Genomic DNA, 18130 nt, shown 5'->3' with positions numbered 1-18130 from the left:
ATGAGGTCTGGGAGTAGAGGTCGAACTCTGGCACTGATCATCTTAGCGAGGATTTTGTAGGCGGTAGTAAGGAGAGTGATCGGACGCCACTGGCGGATCTCCTGTCTATCTCCTCCCTTCGGGATGAGGCAAATCAGTCCCGAAGAGAGGCTCTCTGGCATCAAACCGCTGCTGAAAATCCCCTGCAGAGCTGTGAGGAGGGGCTGATGGATCTGGTCCCAGAAGGAAATGAAGAAAGCTCGGGGAAGCCCATCCTCTCCTGGGCATTTGTGTCCGTCGATAGCCATCAAGGCCTCCAGCATCTCATCCGAGGTAAACGGCGCCAACAACATCGCCTGCATGCTAGGCTGGACCAGGGATGGAATGTGCCTCCACACCTCCTCACGGGCACGACTAGCACGAGGGGCAAGCGGCTCCTGCTGGAAGAGGGTCCTGTAGAAGTCAGTGGCCAACCCCAGGACCTCCCCCGAATCCGTAACGATGTGACCATCCGCTGTCCTGAGACTCCGAAGCTGATCACCTGCAGCTCTCTGGCCATGCGTCCTGAAGAACTCTCTGCACATCCGATCACCCTTCCGGGCCCAGAAGGAGAGAGAGGCGTGATAGGAAAACTCTGAGCGGCGCTGGAGTGTCTCCTCCAGGAGGGCTCTGGCTCGAAGGGCCTGGCTCCGAAGCTCCTCCGAGCCCGGGGAAGCCTGCTGGAGTCGCTGAATGGATGCGAGGTCCCTCCAAAGAGCTCTCTCTCTACTCCACCACTCCTGACGAACCTGTAGGGCTGCTCGCTGGCAGATCTGGCTGGACTCCTGCAGAGCCTGCGCAACTGAGTCCACCAAATCCGTGCACTCCCCCCAATCTCTGTCCCAAAGACTGCAAATACTGCTACGCACGTCCTCCCTCGAGAAAATAGAATCGGGAATCCTGCATGACCGGGGGGGGAGGGTCTGGGCTGCCGAATCTAATGAGAGGAGTACCGGCGCATGGTCGGAAAGTGTCGTCCCTGGAACTATACCCGCTTGACCGCCTCTACTGATGGCCCAATCACTGACATAGAATCTATCAAGCCTCTCCAGGAGTCTGCCTCCTTCCTTGCGGAAGCCCCAAGAGAAGTCCAAGCTCCCGTGCCAACGCCGGAAGGACGGGTCTCTCCAGCTGTCCCTACCTCCTGTCGCGAAGATGAAGGAGTCCCAAGCTGACTGCTCTGCCTGAGCCATACCTGTAAACTCCGGACCTCTGCCCTGCTGGTCCTCCAATGACTCCAGATTGTTGAAGTCACCTCCAACAATCCAGGAATCCATGACTGGAAGAATCCCTGTAAGTGTCCTCCAGAAAGTGGCTCTGCATCGGAGGTCTGTAGGAGCGTAGATGTTGAGTATTCCAATTTTGGATCCCTCCAAATCCAGGCCTACCCAAAGGGCTCGGCCTGGGATCAACGTGCCATGACCGAAAACTCCCTGGGCTAACTGCTCGCACACGGAGGTACAGACACCCCCACTCCTCCCCTGTGCGCCGATCGAGGGCTCCCAGTAAGTGTAGGAACGTCCAGGGAGAACCTTCCCGCAGCTACGGGAATGAGCCGCAGAGAGCTTGTGCTCCTGGAGCAGAAGTACATCCAAACGACCAATCACTGCAGGCTGAAGTTCCTGCCGCAAAATGAGCTTCCTGGGACCACGGGTGCCAGAAGAGTGAAACCCGTTCACATTCCAGGATACGAGGTGTAGGCTCATGGCGAGGGATGGGGGGCTGCGAACAACTGTCTGCTCGCGGTCGAAGTCGATGAAGAATCAGGCATGTCGGAATGGAGGCGCTGCCGCTTATGAGAAGGTTTGGAGGGGGAGACGGGATCGTCCTGCCCGTCCTTCAACACCTTCAACAAAGGCGAGAGGCCTTTGGTGCCATGAACAAATGCTTTCTCGAGCCAGCTCGAGATCTCTGAAGTGGTCATCCCATAGAAGGTGCGGAGTTTCTGATGGGACCAAGCTCTGACATCCTGGGGGAGAGGCCATGACGGGGCAGGTATGAGGATCACAATCAGTCGGAAGCGTTTGGCGGCGCAGCGCCACCGCAAGCGCACATCGCCCTCGGACCACTGAGTCTCGAGAAGCTGCCCACTGGACGGGCCTATCCAGGAACAGACCTAGGCGTGTGTCTGCTCTCTGAGCGCCTCCCAAACCGAGTCGTCTGTCCAGGTCTCGGTGCCATCGCTGAGGAACGTGAAGGCGAAGCTAGGGCCATCCCTAGGGGCCAAGGCGACAATCTTCCCATCCGCCCCTTTGCGGAGCAAGAAGATGCTGATGTCGAGATAAGCCGGGAAGGTCCCAAGGTCGGCCACGTCCAAGTAGTCCCAGGGGCCTGATCTGTAAAAGTCTCGAGGAAGCGCTCTCTCCTGAAGCTGAGACCCATCAGAGTCTGCCACTGAGGGGCTAGCGGCCATGGAAGCCTGCTCCGGTGGTGGTGTAGACTCCGGGTGTCCTACCAGCGGGGGGGGAGGGGGAGGAGGCTGAGGGGCAGGCGACTCGAGCTCCACGGAGGCGACTGGCGGAGCAGGTGGAGGAGGCGGAGCGGGGGCTGCCCTCGACTGGGAAGCCGAGGGTGCAGCTAACACTGTAGAGGAGTCGAGGGGGGCGGAGGGAGGGGGGGATGGGGACTCCTCTGGAGCTGGGGCTGAGAGGGAGGAGAAGGAGACTGAGGAGGAAGAGACGGAGGCTGAGGCTGCGGGCCGGGCGAAGGGAGGGGAAACTGGGGAGGGGACTGGGACTGAGTGGAAAGGGGCGGGGGAGCGGGAGAGGGGGGGATCTGAGGCTGTGACGGGCGGCCTGCCGTCGACGAAGAAGCTCTCCCAGGTCCCTGGGGCGGCTGCCTGTAAGGTCTCTGGGGTGCTGCTGCCGGAAGGGTAACCTCTGCCTCCTTGCCTTTATCCGAGATCTTCTTGTTCCTTCCTCTTTTCCTTCTAACCTCGGTCCAGCCACCCACTAACTCTGGACCGGGCTCCGCCTGCCTCGGCTCCTCCTGACGTGACTGTCCAGGGGGGGGGCGGGGGCGGAGGAGGCGGGGGCGGGGGGGGTCGAGATGAACTGGCGAAGCGTGGGCACGCAGCCGCCAAGTGCCCAAAGCCATGGCACCTCAGGCACTGACCTGGCTGTCCGGTGACTATCATGCTCTGGGTGATGCTGCCGGCATCTGTCACAATCTCGATCACTGCAGGGAGGGTCGCAGGGTTTGCCACAGCCACTCGGACACGGGGGGCTCCTGCCGTGGTCACCGCATCGGCGAAGGTGTCGTGCATAACCCATCCAAAATGGGAGCCCAAGTCCCTAACAATCGGCCGCAGCTCAGCAGCAAGCCCTGGAAAAACTAGTGTCACTGGGTGGCGAGGTATACAGAACCGAACATCAAAATCTGCTGCGCTGAATCCACGGTACCACGGGACTATCATGATAATCTTTCCATCCACCGATGTGGGGGAACCGGCAATCAGGTTGCTCGCAGCTTTCTCATTGGAGAGTTTGAGCCAGAAGATGCCCCTTCCCATAAGGGCCACCTCCTCAATATGGCCATCCTCTAGCAGGAGAGTGGACTGGAGCCAGTCCCTGATGGCTGCTCTGGAGGGAGAGTGTCCAATGACTCTACCGTAAACAGAGGTACGGGCAAAGTCAGTGGCAACCTCCTGCACACGGGATGATTGTTGCTCTGTCAGGATAACGCGGTAGGCATCTGGAGAGGGAGGGTCCGACTGGGCCTCCGGATCCGGGCAGGGGGCCGCCATACCGCCAAGACTAACTGGAAGCTTCCGATGAAGAACAGGCTGCCACCCCAAAAGGGGAGACGAGGCGGGAGGATGGCGCCTGGGTATGGAAGGGATGGTGGCGGAGGCGGAGGGTGGAGGCGGGGTGGGGAAGTGAAGCAGAGGGGCGGGCGAAGCGAGGTGGGTGAACGGGGGGGGGTCGGGCGAGGCGGGGTGAAGGGTACGGGGCAGGCGGGTGGCGCGGGAGGGCGGGGGGGGCGGGGGTGATGTGGCGGAGGCGGAGGGGTGAATCGGAGGGCGGGGGAGCGGAGTGTGAAAAAAAAAAAAAAAAGGTGGAGCGGAAGGAAGCGGGGGGAGCGGAATGGAGGCGAGGGGGGGTGGAAGGCGGAGTGGCGGAGAGGCGGGTGAGGGCGCGGGGGACGGGGGGGAGCGGGATGGAGGCGGGGAGCGAGGGGGTCGGGTGGAGTGAGCGAGGCGGGTGAGCGAGGGGCGGGTCGGGTGAGCGAGGGGGGCGGGTGAGCGAGGGCGGGCGGGGGGGCGAGGGCGGAGAGGCAGGGGGCGGGGGATGGGAGGCGACGAGCGAGGCGGAGGGATGGGTGGCGGGTGAGCGGGATGGCGGGTGAGGCGAGCGAGGCGGCGGGTGAGGGGGATGGCGAGCGGAAGGCGAGGGTGGAGAGACAGGGGGCGGGGGGTGGTCGCGGCGGGGGGGGGGGGGGAGGTAGCTAGCGATGGGGGGAGGGAAGCTCGCACTACTTTGAACTTCTTGTTGGAGTCATGTTTTTCTTTCCACACATTGCCCAATTTGTCCCTGAGGGGTAATCCAAACTCACTCCCTTTTAGGAGCTTGTGGGACTTCCATTGCAAGAGGAGTGGATGGGGAAGAATATGTCAGTTAAAATGCATGGAGAGAGCAGGCACTTGCTGCTAAGGATAAAGGAAAGTCAAAGTTTGCTGGTTTTCAGCCAAAGCATCATGCAGGACAGTCATCTGCAAAGGATAAGAAGGATGTAGATAAGACCAAGAAAAAGGGCATTGCAAAAAGCTAGGTCACCACATCTCTAAGTGTCCAAAGAGGATTGCAAGTGAGAAAAAGGAGTTGTCTCTCATGGTAGTCGTAGATTCTTCACATTTGGACGGCAGTAAGCATGATGCTACCGGCCATTCTTCACTTGGAGTTATGGTGCCTCTTAGGAGTCTTACTCATTTAGTGTGAGTGAGATTGCTAACACATGGTATTTTGAAATTGATGCAACCAGGTGCATAACTTCTAGAAAGGATGTGTTTGACACATTGTCTTCAGCTCTTGTTGGCAACAAAGTATTTTAGCCTTACTGGAAGACCTCACTCCTTGTTTGTCAGGTGTACTCTTCTTCCAGGTGTTTTTGATTCTCTTGAGGCCACAGCGCTGGTACTCGAGGCTATCCCTTGGTACTAGCCTCAAGGAGGATCTTTCTATCACCTTTCACGCTGGGTTTTGATCCTATTGAGGAGGATAGTCGGTTATCCGACTACCTAGCCTTCGTCAGGTGTACCATTGGCACCTTGCCACTATTGGAGCCTCCTTTGGAGTGGTCACAAAGATCCCCTCCCTTCCAGGCCTGCCTTCTTCTTCAGTGGAGGTGGTTAAGGCCGATGGAGTGCCTAGAGTTAGGGTCATTGTATCTGACCCTAACATCACGGATGACCACATCGACCAGATGGATCCTTTTTCCAGCCATAAGATAGAGATTGCTAGCAGATAAATCAGTGCAGGATATACAGGATCCACGGACACTTTGCTAGAGACTACCGAAGGAGGAAAAAAGACCCAATAAGTCTTAGGGTACGGCTCCTCCTCGTTCCGCTCCCTCAACACCCCTTGTTCGTCTTGCAGTGCGTGCTACCAGACAACCAACTCCTTCAGCATGTCCAAGGCCCTCCTCGCATCCTTCATCTGTCGTCCCCGCTTGGGTTGCAGTTAGGGTTTTCACTCCACTAGCACAGGACACCTCTCGTGACTCGGGGTCTTCTTCAATTGCAGTTGGAGACATTCATGTTTTGGTTGCGGCTGAGGCTCTCGCTCCAGCATGGACATGGGTGGACTGACACACCAGAGGCCCGTGAGACCCTACTCACGGAGATACATAATTTTCGTGAGCGTGAGATGGAGCTGGCTCGCTTCGCATGGGAGCAGGTCCGCTTCAACCAAGAGCAGAGCCGCATCATACAAGAGCAGGCTAGGGCCATTTGGGAGTAGGCGGATCTTATTCAGGGACTCAGACAAGATATCATGCAGCTCCAACAGGAGGTCACAGCCATACACACTGTCCCAGGGAGTACCCCGGTGGTCGAGGCACAGATTGCGAGCATGCAATCTGCTATTGAGGAGACTTCCAGATGGGTTGACGTGGCCAAACGGGAACCTGCAAGGGTCACCGTTTCGGCTACCCTCATGGAGCAGCAGTAGAGAGCCAGTAAGGCTCTCAACATCAGAGCATGCGGGATCCCATGCACTGAGGCTACATCGATGGTAGATGCGACTGCGTTCGTGACCGCTACCCTAGGTGTGGCTGAGCACAAGATAGAGAGGGCATGGCGGGTGTGGAGAGATCCCAACCGAGAGCAACCCCTGATCATACGATTTCATGACACTCAGGCGTGACTTTCAGCTCTACGACGCAGGTCAGTCCTTCGAGATCAGCTAGCGATCTCTATGGATGAGGATCTCACACCTCTACAGGTTGAGGAGAGGCGCTCTTTGCTGCAGCAGCGGGATCAGGCCCAAAAGGAGGGGAAGTGGGCAGTGGTACGAGAGGGATGACTTCTTACAGGCCCCCGTAGGACACCTGCCCCCTCCCCTACATAGGGAAGCGGGGCCTATGAGACTCAGATATCCAAGACCCTGTCCTGCACCATTTGGAACTATAATGGTACCTTATGGTCAGAACCAGGGAACTTCTCGGAATCCTATACAGGCCATGACATAGTCTTCTATACAGAGACACATCAGAGTCCAGAGCGCCCTCTCCCAATAGTCAGCGGATATACATGGGAGTCTGCCTACAGAGATGAGACGAGGGGTACACTAGGAGTTCGAGGTTCAGGTGGAGTTGCAGTCCTTTTCAGATCCACACTTCGGGGGATCATTTTAGTAGAGCAGAGAGATACACATTCCAGATTTCTTTAGATCCAGATACGACACATGGTTAGCCAGGATCTGTTTGTCGCAGTTTGCTACTTCCCCTCGGAGACCTCCCACTTTGCCAGAGATATTCGAGGTGATGATGAGACATCCCCATTTGCTGTCCATTATCAGTCCATTGTTGACTTTTCTAGCCGCGGAGAAGTCCTAGTGGGGGACTTCAACGCTATGACAAGGACCCATCAGGTACCACTTCTTGATTTCAGAGATGATTCCACTCTACTGGCAGATGTTGACCTTGAAAAGGCAGGTATGCTATGGGTTTCGGCTGACAGGCGAGGTCCACTTTCATCCTATGGGTAGGCCCTATTAGACCTGGGCAGAATACATGATCTCATTATCTATAATGGTCTTGACAAATGGCCCGCTTTAGGTGGTTTCACATGCTTTCCACATGGGGGGGGGCTCCAGTGTTGTTGATTACATCATGGGATCCCCTGTCTTCACATCTCGCATTACTGACTTCACTGTAGCACCTCTCCCCCCAGGGGCTGATCACACATATCTTTTCTTTCGCATCTCCACCTCCCCTCGCACAGCACCTTCCACCCCACTCAAGGCTTACTCCACCTACCACGATATACGCTTTGATTGGGATCACTCACCTTCTTACTCTGGCCGTCTGTACATACTTCTCGCTTATATTGACTTCATACCCCTTTTAGAGGATCGTGCTGCCCTTGTCACCCGCTCACTACATGAGGTTGCCATTCATGCCTTTTCCCACACCACCCGCTCCACCCGCCTACCACCCCCTGGAACCGTACCCTGTAATAGTTGGTATGACGATGAGTGTAAGGCCTTACGCCGTCAACTCAGATTCGAAACCAAAAACAGTCTTCCGAGTGCACCAGATACGCTACGTGAATACCGTAGACTGGTACGAAGGAAGAAACTAGACTTTGTTCGTCGAAACGAGGAGGAGCTACTGAACATTTTGTTTAGTAACAACTCTAAGGACTTCTGGCAGAGATTTCTAGAAGGACGGTCCCCTCCGCCACTCACTGACACCCAGATCTGGTTTGATTATGCACACACACTTTATGACATCCCAAATCAGCCAGTCCCTAGCCTCTCACACATGCCTCGTCCCACATCTTGCACCCTCTTCACTAGAGGAGGGGTAAAGGATGCTGTAATGAAACTTCATAATGGCCGAGCAAAGGATCATGAGGGACTATGTACTGAGTTCATTGCATATGGGATTAACCTCCTAGCCCCGATCTTAGCAAAGCTTTTTAATGAAGCGGTTTGTTTGGGATTTCCACACACTTGGACCATTAACACTATCTCACCCATCCACAAGATTTCCACACACTTGGACCATTAACACTATCTCACCCATCCACAAGGCAGGGGATCCCATGAGCTCGGAGAACTACAGGACCATTATGATTGGACATGTCATGTCCAAGATTTATGCATCAGTACTTGACTCCGAGGTTAGCAGACTTGCAGAGTGTCGAGGACTCAGAGCAGCAGGACAGGCCGGATTTCGGCGTGATCATGGAACCATGGACCACATTCTGACGCTCAGATGTATCATCGAGGAGGCGAGATCACGGAAGCAGAGGGTTTACTGTTGCTTTGTGGATTTTCGCAAGGCATTTGACACAGTCCCGAGAGCCCGCCTCATACGGTGCCTACAGGACTTGGGTTATGACCAGGAGATCATTTGGGCTATCATGGCACTTTACGAGAGAGTTTCTGGCAGAGTTCGGGTAGGATCCGGGTGGACAGACGAGATCATGAGTACCATCGGGGTCAAACAAGGGTGTCCTTTGTTGCCTACCTTGTTTGGCCTCTACATTGACAAGCTTGAGACAGTGATGCAGACACAGGGGGCTGTAGGTTGCTCTCTTGCAGGCACGCTGATCCAGATTTTGCTCTATGCAGATGACGTGGCTCTCTTGTCTTCCTCAGTAGAGGGGCTTCAAAGACACCTAGACGCAGTACAGTCCTTTTGTGAGTCTCATGATTTGAAGGTCAACCTTGGTAAAACCAAGGTCATGATCTTCAATACATCTCGAGCCATCATGCGTGAAGAGCAGTTCACATTTGCGGGGTCATCTGTTGAGATAGTTTCATCATACACTTATCTTGGGGTTATCTTCTCCGGATCGAGCTTCACTATGAGACCCGCGATGCAGGCACGCTTGAGTAGAGGGTATGCCTCATTGGCTAGGCTAGAGAGGCAGTGCTTCCGCTCACACTTTCAGGATCCACGCACCAAGGGGTTGCTTTTTGACTCCTTGGCTTGCCCAGCGGGGATGTACGGCAGTCCTTGTTGGGGGCCAGACTTGTCGGATACAGAGTGGGCCCGTGTGGAGCGGCTACAGGTTCTCATGCTATCACGGATGATTCGTGGTAAGTCATCCGTTTCTCACCAGATCATTCAGGCTGAGTTTGGGTCACCCCCTTTACAGCTAGATGCTGCATTTCAGGTCATCACATATTTGTACCGAGTTAGGGAATATGGGGATTATACCTCGGGGCGTAGTAGGCTACCATGGATAGCTTTATCCTCTTCTATGGCACTTGCAGCAGGAGGAGATCAGAGGTGCTGGTATGCACGTACAGAGAGATGGTTTGAGCGACTGGGGCTCCACATGGATAGACTACCTCCCTTCCAGTATAGCATGGATGCTCCGTTCTCTCCCCTTTTATCACACGAGGTCAACCAGGTTATCCGTGAGGATCTACTACAGCTACACACTTTTCGGACCTGGTTGGAACCGAGTGAACTCCCAGTGAAGCTTATCTTCTACAGAGATCACTTCTTACATATCACAGCGGAGGGTTTCATTGATCCACCACGATACACACAGATTCACCTACCCCACTCGATGAGGATCTCTCTTGAGCAGTTCCGGGTCTCTTCACACAGACTTCGCATTGAGAGCGGCAGAGCAGAGCGACTACCCAAGGAGCGGCGCATATGCACACTATGTGACATATAGGAGGTTGAGACAGAGGAGCATTTCATCTTCAGGTGTCATGTGTACTATGAGATCCGAGGACGTTTCCATTGCCTCTTCAGAGATAGTTATGGGATTTTAGCCCATTTCCTCTCCTACCTAGACTAGCGGTGTTTGGCAGGTTTCACTCATGAGGCACTTAGACACCGCGAGAGGATACTCCGAGCACGGAGACAGGAGCAGACTTCTTCCTCAGTTGATCCCTCTCGGAGCTCTATCACGGAGTTCTTTCAGCTAGATCACATGGATCCCAATGAGATGAGGCCTCGACATGACCGTGACCCAAAACCCGTGACCCGACAGCTCAGACAGAGGGTCGACACACAGATCACACTTGGAGACATCCCCTCCTTGTTTAGAGTTGGAGCCCGACTGAAGGGGGTCACATTAGCCCTGGTCAGACGTAGAGCTACGACCAAGAGACGCGATCCAAGACCGCACCTCTGAGTGGCCGACAGCACTCTATTGCCGACTTCATGCCTCCATTGTCTCATCCATCCCATAACTATCTCTTAGCCCATTTCCTCTCCTACCTAGACCAGCGGTGTTTGGCAGGTTTCATTCATGAGGCACTTAGACACCGCAAGAGGATACTCCGAGCACGGAGACAGGAGCAGACTTCTTCCTCGGTTGATCCCTCTCGGAGCTCTATCACGGAGTTCTTTCAGCTAGATCACATGGATCCCAATGAGACGAGGCCTCGACATGACCGTGACCCGAAACCCGTGACCCGACAGCTCAGACAAAGGGTCGACACACAGATCACACTTGGAGACATCCCCTCCTTGTTTAGAGTTGGAGCCCAACTAAAGGGGGTCACAGTAGCCCTGGTTAGACGTAGAGCTACGACCAAGAGACGTGCGAGGACCGCACCTCTGAGTGGCCGACAGCACTCTATTGCCGACTTCATGCCTCCACTGTCTCATCCATCCTGATATCTTGCTGTTGCTGGGGATGATGATGATGATGCTGAGATTGATATATAGTCGACCACCGACATCACTATGTTGTACTTAGGACTTAGTACTGCCACTCTGCATTTTTGGCATTTTGCATTTTGCATTTTGCATTGGTATGGACGCTCGTTTAGTAGCTCCACTACCACAGCTCGTTGTATCAGGATTTTCATAGTCTCATAGACCCATCGGTCTTCCGAAGACTTTAATAAACTTTCTTTCTTTCTTTCTTTCTTTAGTTACAGATTAGGAGAGGCCTTCTCATGCCATAGCTCCTCCCAGAGATACGTCATTCCAGTTGAGATTAGGGCTAGTCATGACACTTATGCAGACACACGGACTCCTGGTCCTCTACCCGAGCAGTCGCTTGCCTCTACTGCACTTCAAGCTTCTTCCGTTGATAGAGAGATTGAAGAGGAGGAGTTTGTGCCCTTCACATTTGGGGATGTTGTTTGACAGAAGATCTCCCTTCGCAAGGGTGGGGATTCTTTCCCCCATGGATTTCCCTCCACTTGACAAATTTGGGAGGACGTCTCCTTCTCAAGAGAGGTTTGTTTTTGCCATCAGGTAGGGTAAGGTATTCCATCCTTCCTTTTCCCACCAATGAGGATTGTATTTTGGAACATATAGGGCCTTGGTGGCGTGCCACATCGCAGTCGCTGACAGTTGATTTGTAATCAACTTCAGCCAGATGTTATTGGGGGCACTATTGGCATTCTCTTCATTTAGGAACACAAATTGGATGCGAGGGATTGTGCCAAGTTAGGTAAGATGCTTTCAGGCTACACCTTTTGGTCACCGGCAGTTGGCACTAGGGGTGGTACATGCATTTCAGTTTCTGCATCGTTTCTTCCCTTGGTTGTTTGACATGGAGTCATTATCTCCTCCAGAGCTCAGTGGATCCTGCTTTTGATTGAGGGACGTAAGGTTGGTTTTCTAAACCTATACACCCGACAACAGAGGGGATCGTGTCCTTATGTGGAAGGAGCTACTCTCCTAGGCCCCCATTGCAGAGTCACGGGTCATTGGAGGTGATTTCAATATTGTGGAGTTGCCTTCAGATAAGAAAGGGGGTAGAGAAGGGGGTATTCACTCGTAGAGAGAGTAGCTTGGGATGCCTTCCTATTACGGTTTAGTGGCAGTGATACATGGTTTGATGATGCCTTTCACACACAGCCACACTTTCTCCTGTTCTCGTGGTTGAACAGGAGACTACAAGTGCCCTTCCATGCATGGATTGATAGATTTTATGTTGATGATTGGGCTGTGGGTAGAGGCGGATTTGTCTACATTTCGGATTGAGTATCCACCTCAAACCACTTTCCAGTGGTATTGATGATTTTAGAGCCTCAATTGAGAGCATCCTCAACTAGGCTCAGTAGGATTCCAGATGCATTACATTCAGAGGAGGGTCTCGCAGAGGCAACATTGCAGATCTGGGTTTCTCACGCTCAGGGTGGAAAACCATTCCCTTCACATGTGGTTGTAGCCCGGACTAGTGTTAGTGATTTCTACCACTCGGCTGCTAGCACCTGGAGACATGACATTATCAGATGGGAGATTGGAGTTCACTGGCAATTGGCAGCCTTGCAGAGGGAAGAGGAGGCCTACAGATGCTTGGATTCAGGAGCACCTTGTTGCAGCAAGGGCTCATTAGCAGATACTGCTTAATTAGATAGCCGAGTAAGCCTTTCATGCACGAGAGTATTTTTGGACTCAGATGGGAGGTAGAGTCAATTCTTCTCTACTCTTTGCCCCAAACATAGTAGGGAATGTGTTATTGACTTAAACGGGGTTTTATAGACTGATCCTGATGCCGTCATGCACATAGCTACAGATTTTTATGCCTCCCTTTTGACAGCGTATCCTTGACACATAGGCCAAAGATGATGCTATATATGTTGTATGGCAGTGTATTCCTATGTTGCTGAAACTAGATATGCGGACCTCACTAGATGCGTCTTTCACCAACATAGAGTTCAGGACTGCAATTCTTGCCCTTCATAAGGGCAAGTGCCCACTGCCCGGATGGGCTTACCGCGTCTTTTTTCATTGCTTTTTGGGATATGATTGGGGATCACATTACCTCATCCCTGCAGGGTGTTTGAGACTTGGTGAGATGCCGGAATCAATTACAGATGATCTCATTCATCTTATTCCAAAAGGGGGCAGTAGGAACTTAGTGTCTCGGTGGAGACTGACTACTCTTTTGAGTTTGCTACAAAATGGTGGCGAAAGCGATCAGCCTACGCTTCCAAATCTTATACATGATACTCAAACGGGCTTCATTCATGGCATGAGCATCTTTGATAATATTTTCTCATTTTGGGAGGCTTCTGAGTGGGCTATGTATACCAACCAGAGATTGGTCATTCTACTCTTGGATTTTGAGAAAGCTTATGACAGGGTAGATTGGGGTTTTTTGGAAGACACCCTTCTTTGCTTTGGATTTTGACATGCATGGACTCGAGGGGTATCCTCCTTATACATATAAGCCCATAGCCAGGTGCTTATTGGTGGGGTTAGGGGAGAGAGGTTTCAGATTTCTAAATCAGTGATGCCCTCTAGCTCTGTTCTCTTTTTGTTCATGGTTGAAGCGATGAGCATCTATATTAGATCTCAAGCTGATATCTTTGGGCTGAGACCTCCCCTCGGATGGGATGAAGAACTTTTGGACAGTGAGCTCGCAGATGATATTGTTGTTTTTTTGGATGCCACGACACATACACTCACTTCTTTCAGGACAGCCTTGGATATATTTTGCATTGCTGCACGGGCACACTATATGCAGTGGTCCAAGGGGATAGGGGTCTTGCCTACACAGTGGGGTCCTGGAAAGATTTCAAAAAACTTTCAGAGGAGTGTAAGGCCTAATTAGTAAGCCATCTAGAGGGAGTGGTTGAAGCGATGAGCATCTATATTAGATCTCAAGCTGATATCTTTGGGCTGAGACCTCCCCTCGGATGGGATGAAGAACTTTTGGACAGTGAGCTCGCAGATGATATTGTTGTTTTTTTGGATGCCACGACACATACACTCACTTCTTTCAGGACAGCCTTGGATATATTTTGCATTGCTGCACGGGCACACTATATGCAGTGGTCCAAGGGGATAGGGGTCTTGCCTACACAGTGGGGTCCTGGAAAGATTTCAAAAAACTTTCAGAGGAGTGTAAGGCCTAATTAGTAAGCCATCTAGAGGGAGTGCATGCATAATTCAGCAGATTGTTGCAGCCACTCCAGTGGATTGGATGGAAACAGATCATATGCCTATTTCGTGTTTCAGTTGGATGGATGCATTCACTGGAGCATGCATTCCATGTCATTGCGGTCTGTGGAGCGGAAGAGGATGACTTGGTCTTTGATGTCCTCAGGGGTGGCAGGCTGTTTAGATCGACTGATGATGTTTTATTACAGATTGCATTTCAACTGGTCAGGATTGTTGGATTGGTGGAGCATGGCTCATACACAGAGTGGTACTTAGACCCTCACACACGTCTTGCTACCTTGGGAGTGTGGAGATTGCGGATTTATGGGCGTGTTCCCATAAAGTACTTGCAGTGGGATCCAAATGGAATGGGAATGGATTGATGAAGGGCACTGAGAGAAGAGGCTTCCCTTCCAGTTGAGATGTAGAGGTTGGAGGCTGTCCAGAGCACCCCATTGGGAGTGTTATGAGATTTCAACTGGCATACAACTGAATTTATGGGGAGACTTTGGAAATCCTGTAGGAATAGAAAAATCACTTTATTCTGTTGGCTTTCTATTCATGGCGGAATTGCCGTGAACCTTTGGAGGTTCAGGTTTGGAGCTGACCCTACTTGTTCTCGTTGCCTCTCTGTTGTGGAGTTAGTTCAGCATTGCCTTTGGGATTGGAGACAGCTAGGATAATTTGGAAGGGGACAACCAAAATTCTCAGTACATTTATTTCTTCATGACCTGGGGCTCAATTGCTTGGCTCTCTCTTTTGGGGCCAGGTCTTCTATGAGAGATAGGACTCATGTTTGGATTTATTGATTAGTCGCCATTTAGTTGAGCCATGTTCTCTGAATTATGTTCCGGCTTCACCTTTCAGAGCTGTACACGCGTCTGTGGACTCTTCTTAGGAGATACTGAGGAGTATTACAGCGTGGCATATTTGGAGAGCCAGATGCATAGAGGCTTTGGATGGATCCAAGGTCCACCCTTCTTATACCTTGGCTAGTATATGGACACACACTATACATACACACTGATGGCCATCTAGGTGACCATGCAGGGGTCCTCAGGTGTAGTCTCCGCTAGGAGAGCTACATTTTTATAGAGAATGGGGGGCACCCCTTTCTTCTCTGCGACTACTGCACGGTTCAGATGGCATTTTCAACGTCAACGGTGGTTGTTTTGTCCCTCCTTTTGAGGGGTGTTTTCTCATGCACCGCATGATGTATTGCTGCCTTGAGTTTTTGCTCTTGCGGGTTTTGTTCATACTTATAGAAGTCTTTTTAATGAAAAAAAAAAAAAAAGGTTGGTGACTATGATAGTCGACAGTCAAGCAATGGAAATTGTTGCATGTCATGGTTAAGTAAGAAACAATCAGCAGTTTCTGCCTGCTCTTGTGAAGCCGAGAACAAGCCAGCTTTACAACAACAATCAAACGAGTTTGCTTCCGAGACGATTCCTTGCAGTTCTACATTCATCAATGGAGTCACCTACTTCAATTGTCACTAACATTCAGAGTGCTATTGTCGTACCTCGCTCAAAACACATTACAATTCACTATGATTATGTCAGAGAATGGTTACATGCAGGGGAGATCAGCTTGATCTGTTGCCTGACACATCAGAATCTGGCCGACCTGCTCATCAAGGCACTAACTTGAGAAAAGCTTGAGGCTTTCCACAAAGCTTTAAACTTGTTTCCATTTGGTGATTGAGATCACATCTTTTACATCAGTACGTTTACTGCAGGGGGGTGTTGGAACCATTAAGGCAGTGGTCAATGTTAGGTTAGTAGTAAGGTTAGGGACACTTTTCACTCATTGAGGTTCTTTTCACTTAACCATGGGTAGTGGTTGAGTTAGTGTGTTACTATGAGTCCTAACCCCCAGTTTGGGTTTCACCCTAGGATTTAGAGGTTTTATACCCTCGTACCCTCTTTGTTGAAGCATTCTCAATGCAACAATTCAGGGAGTTGTTGCTTCTTCATCTTTGTGTACCCTGCTTCCATTTCTCACTGAGGCCATTTGGCCAAGGTCTGCCCTCACGTCGCCAACTGCCTTACCCGTAGGATTGGGGGGAAGAGGACTCAGAAGGGTCCTATCCACACTCCAAACGATCCCCCCAGCCTACTCAATCTCAAACCCTTTGGGTTGTCCCATCAAAAGGGATTCAGTCTAGAAAGAAAGAAAGACAAAGAAAGTTTATTAATGTCTTTGAAAGATATTCTTTCTTTCAGCAACACCATTCATCTCCGGTGTAAATGGCATAGTACATTGATGCTGTATCCTCTTTTCTACCAGGTATGCTTTCAATGCATCTGACAAGTATTCCTCCCACCTATCCGTACGGAGGTTTCTGATTCATTTCAAGCATTTAAATACTTCAGGCTTTGCTTTCGATGGGTATACACAAGCAAATCTGGATATATCATCAGTAAAGGTTACAAACTATAGATACTTTCTGAAAGATGGTGTCCTCATGGGACCACACATATCATTGTGAATAAGCTGCAATTCATGACAGCTCTTGTTGACCCATCTTTTGGAACAACATTCCTGTGCATTTTGCCCAAGATGGACCCTTTACACACATGCTTTAGTATGGCAGCTCTACATGAGGCATATATCTATACCATACCATGTCTATACAGCAACATTAATTCAGATGCCCAAACCTGGCGTGCCATAACTCTGCCTCATCTGTGGTACACGTAGATGCCGTAGCAACCATACATGCATCTTGTTCCCTCTTCCCAAAAGAGTCCAAACTATACAAGCCCTGGTACAATGTTCCAGAATTGACTATCATGTAGTCCTTCTCTCTATCCCTCACTGTGCATCTATCATCGTAAAGCTTAGAGCATAACCTTGCTTTGCAAAAGAGGAAAGCTGATAACATTTTTTAATTTATGCTTGGCACATATAATACATGTGAAATGCACAAATCTGTATCAGCAGCAGCAGTGAGAGTTATTCTAAGACCAAGGGTCACATTATTTTGAGCCTTATCAGCAACTGCCCAATGTTCAGTGGCTTTCAGGAATGATTAAATACTGTGAACTTTTTGTTTGAATGTTCTTCATATTTTGACTTAAAGCAATCATAAAAGAACGATATTTTTGTTGCAGGTTCTATGACCTAATTGATCACCAAAATGGTGTATTAAGGAAAGGACGAGAACTCCGACTTACTGGTTGCCGCCTTCGAACTGCAATGGTTGCAGGAACAAGCCAAACACGCCTTCTTCCCACAGAATACCTTACAGTTTTACTGGATGAAGTACCTGTCTCTGGATTATGTTCTTATTGTTCATATAAATCCTTGATTTTGGTCTGTACTCCTTATAATTGCTGGAGCAGGGGCAGTGAATTGTCAGTGATCCTGATATGGAAGGCTTATACTGTGACAGGAGCAAGACGAGGATGCACTACTGCTGGGGGCAAGATTTTGTTCAGACACTTTCTCCTCTATTCAGGTGGACTGCACTGAGGGTGGTGCAGAGTACTGCTTCTATGCAAGGTTTGGACTCTTCTTCATTTTTGATTTTAGTAGGCTGCTAGCCGCGAATCATCATTCCACCTGCGTGATACCTTACTAAGCTAGCTGAGACTTATATCATGAAAATAACTCCAGGAATAATCCAACTGATGTTTAATATTGGAAGCTAACAATGATTTGGCTCATAAATTTTCCATATATGTACATGTTGCTGAGCCCTGCACTATGATGCCAAATCAGAAGAGTTCTTTCAAGAGTGTCTATTGCAGGGTGGAAAGCCTGAAGCATTTTTGTGTGGTTGTCGTAGCTTGAAATCTGGTTTAATATCACCTACTAAAGCGATCTGTTTGGCAGAGTAACCTTGAGCCCTCTGCTCTCTAACCCACCTCTGTGATTTTCCCCTCTTCCTGTCCACCTCCTTCTGACCACTCCTTAACAGCATCTTCCTTGTAGGTCGATTCCTCTCGCTGTGCCCTGTTTTTAACTGTGCAGTGCTTCCTCTCTTCGCATGTCTTGCCACTGTGCTCTTTGAAGGAACATGGTAGAGAGAGGGGGAGAGAGAGGGTAGGCAAGGGAGAGG

At 50.9% G+C, this 18130-nt stretch overlaps 1 protein-coding gene across 1 annotated transcript in view; it reads left to right on the top strand.

Moving 5' to 3' along the window:
• Nucleotides 1-18130, top strand: part of LOC147887700 (Nucleic acid-binding proteins superfamily) — a 155535-nt gene that overhangs the window by 25541 nt on the left and 111864 nt on the right. Inside the window, exons 4-5 of the mRNA XM_087393763.1 lie at nucleotides 17181-17331; nucleotides 17462-17571. Of these exons, the coding sequence (XP_087249889.1) occupies nucleotides 17181-17331; nucleotides 17462-17571 (261 nt within the window). The remainder of the gene's footprint in view (nucleotides 1-17180; nucleotides 17332-17461; nucleotides 17572-18130) is intronic.

This window comes from Dipteris shenzhenensis, chromosome 22 (genome assembly GCF_047967505.1).
Source record: "Dipteris shenzhenensis isolate YYH24624 ecotype China chromosome 22, Dip_SZ_1.0, whole genome shotgun sequence".
Taxonomy (NCBI): domain Eukaryota; kingdom Viridiplantae; phylum Streptophyta; class Polypodiopsida; order Gleicheniales; family Dipteridaceae; genus Dipteris; species Dipteris shenzhenensis.
This window is presented reverse-complemented; position numbering and strand designations above follow the sequence as displayed.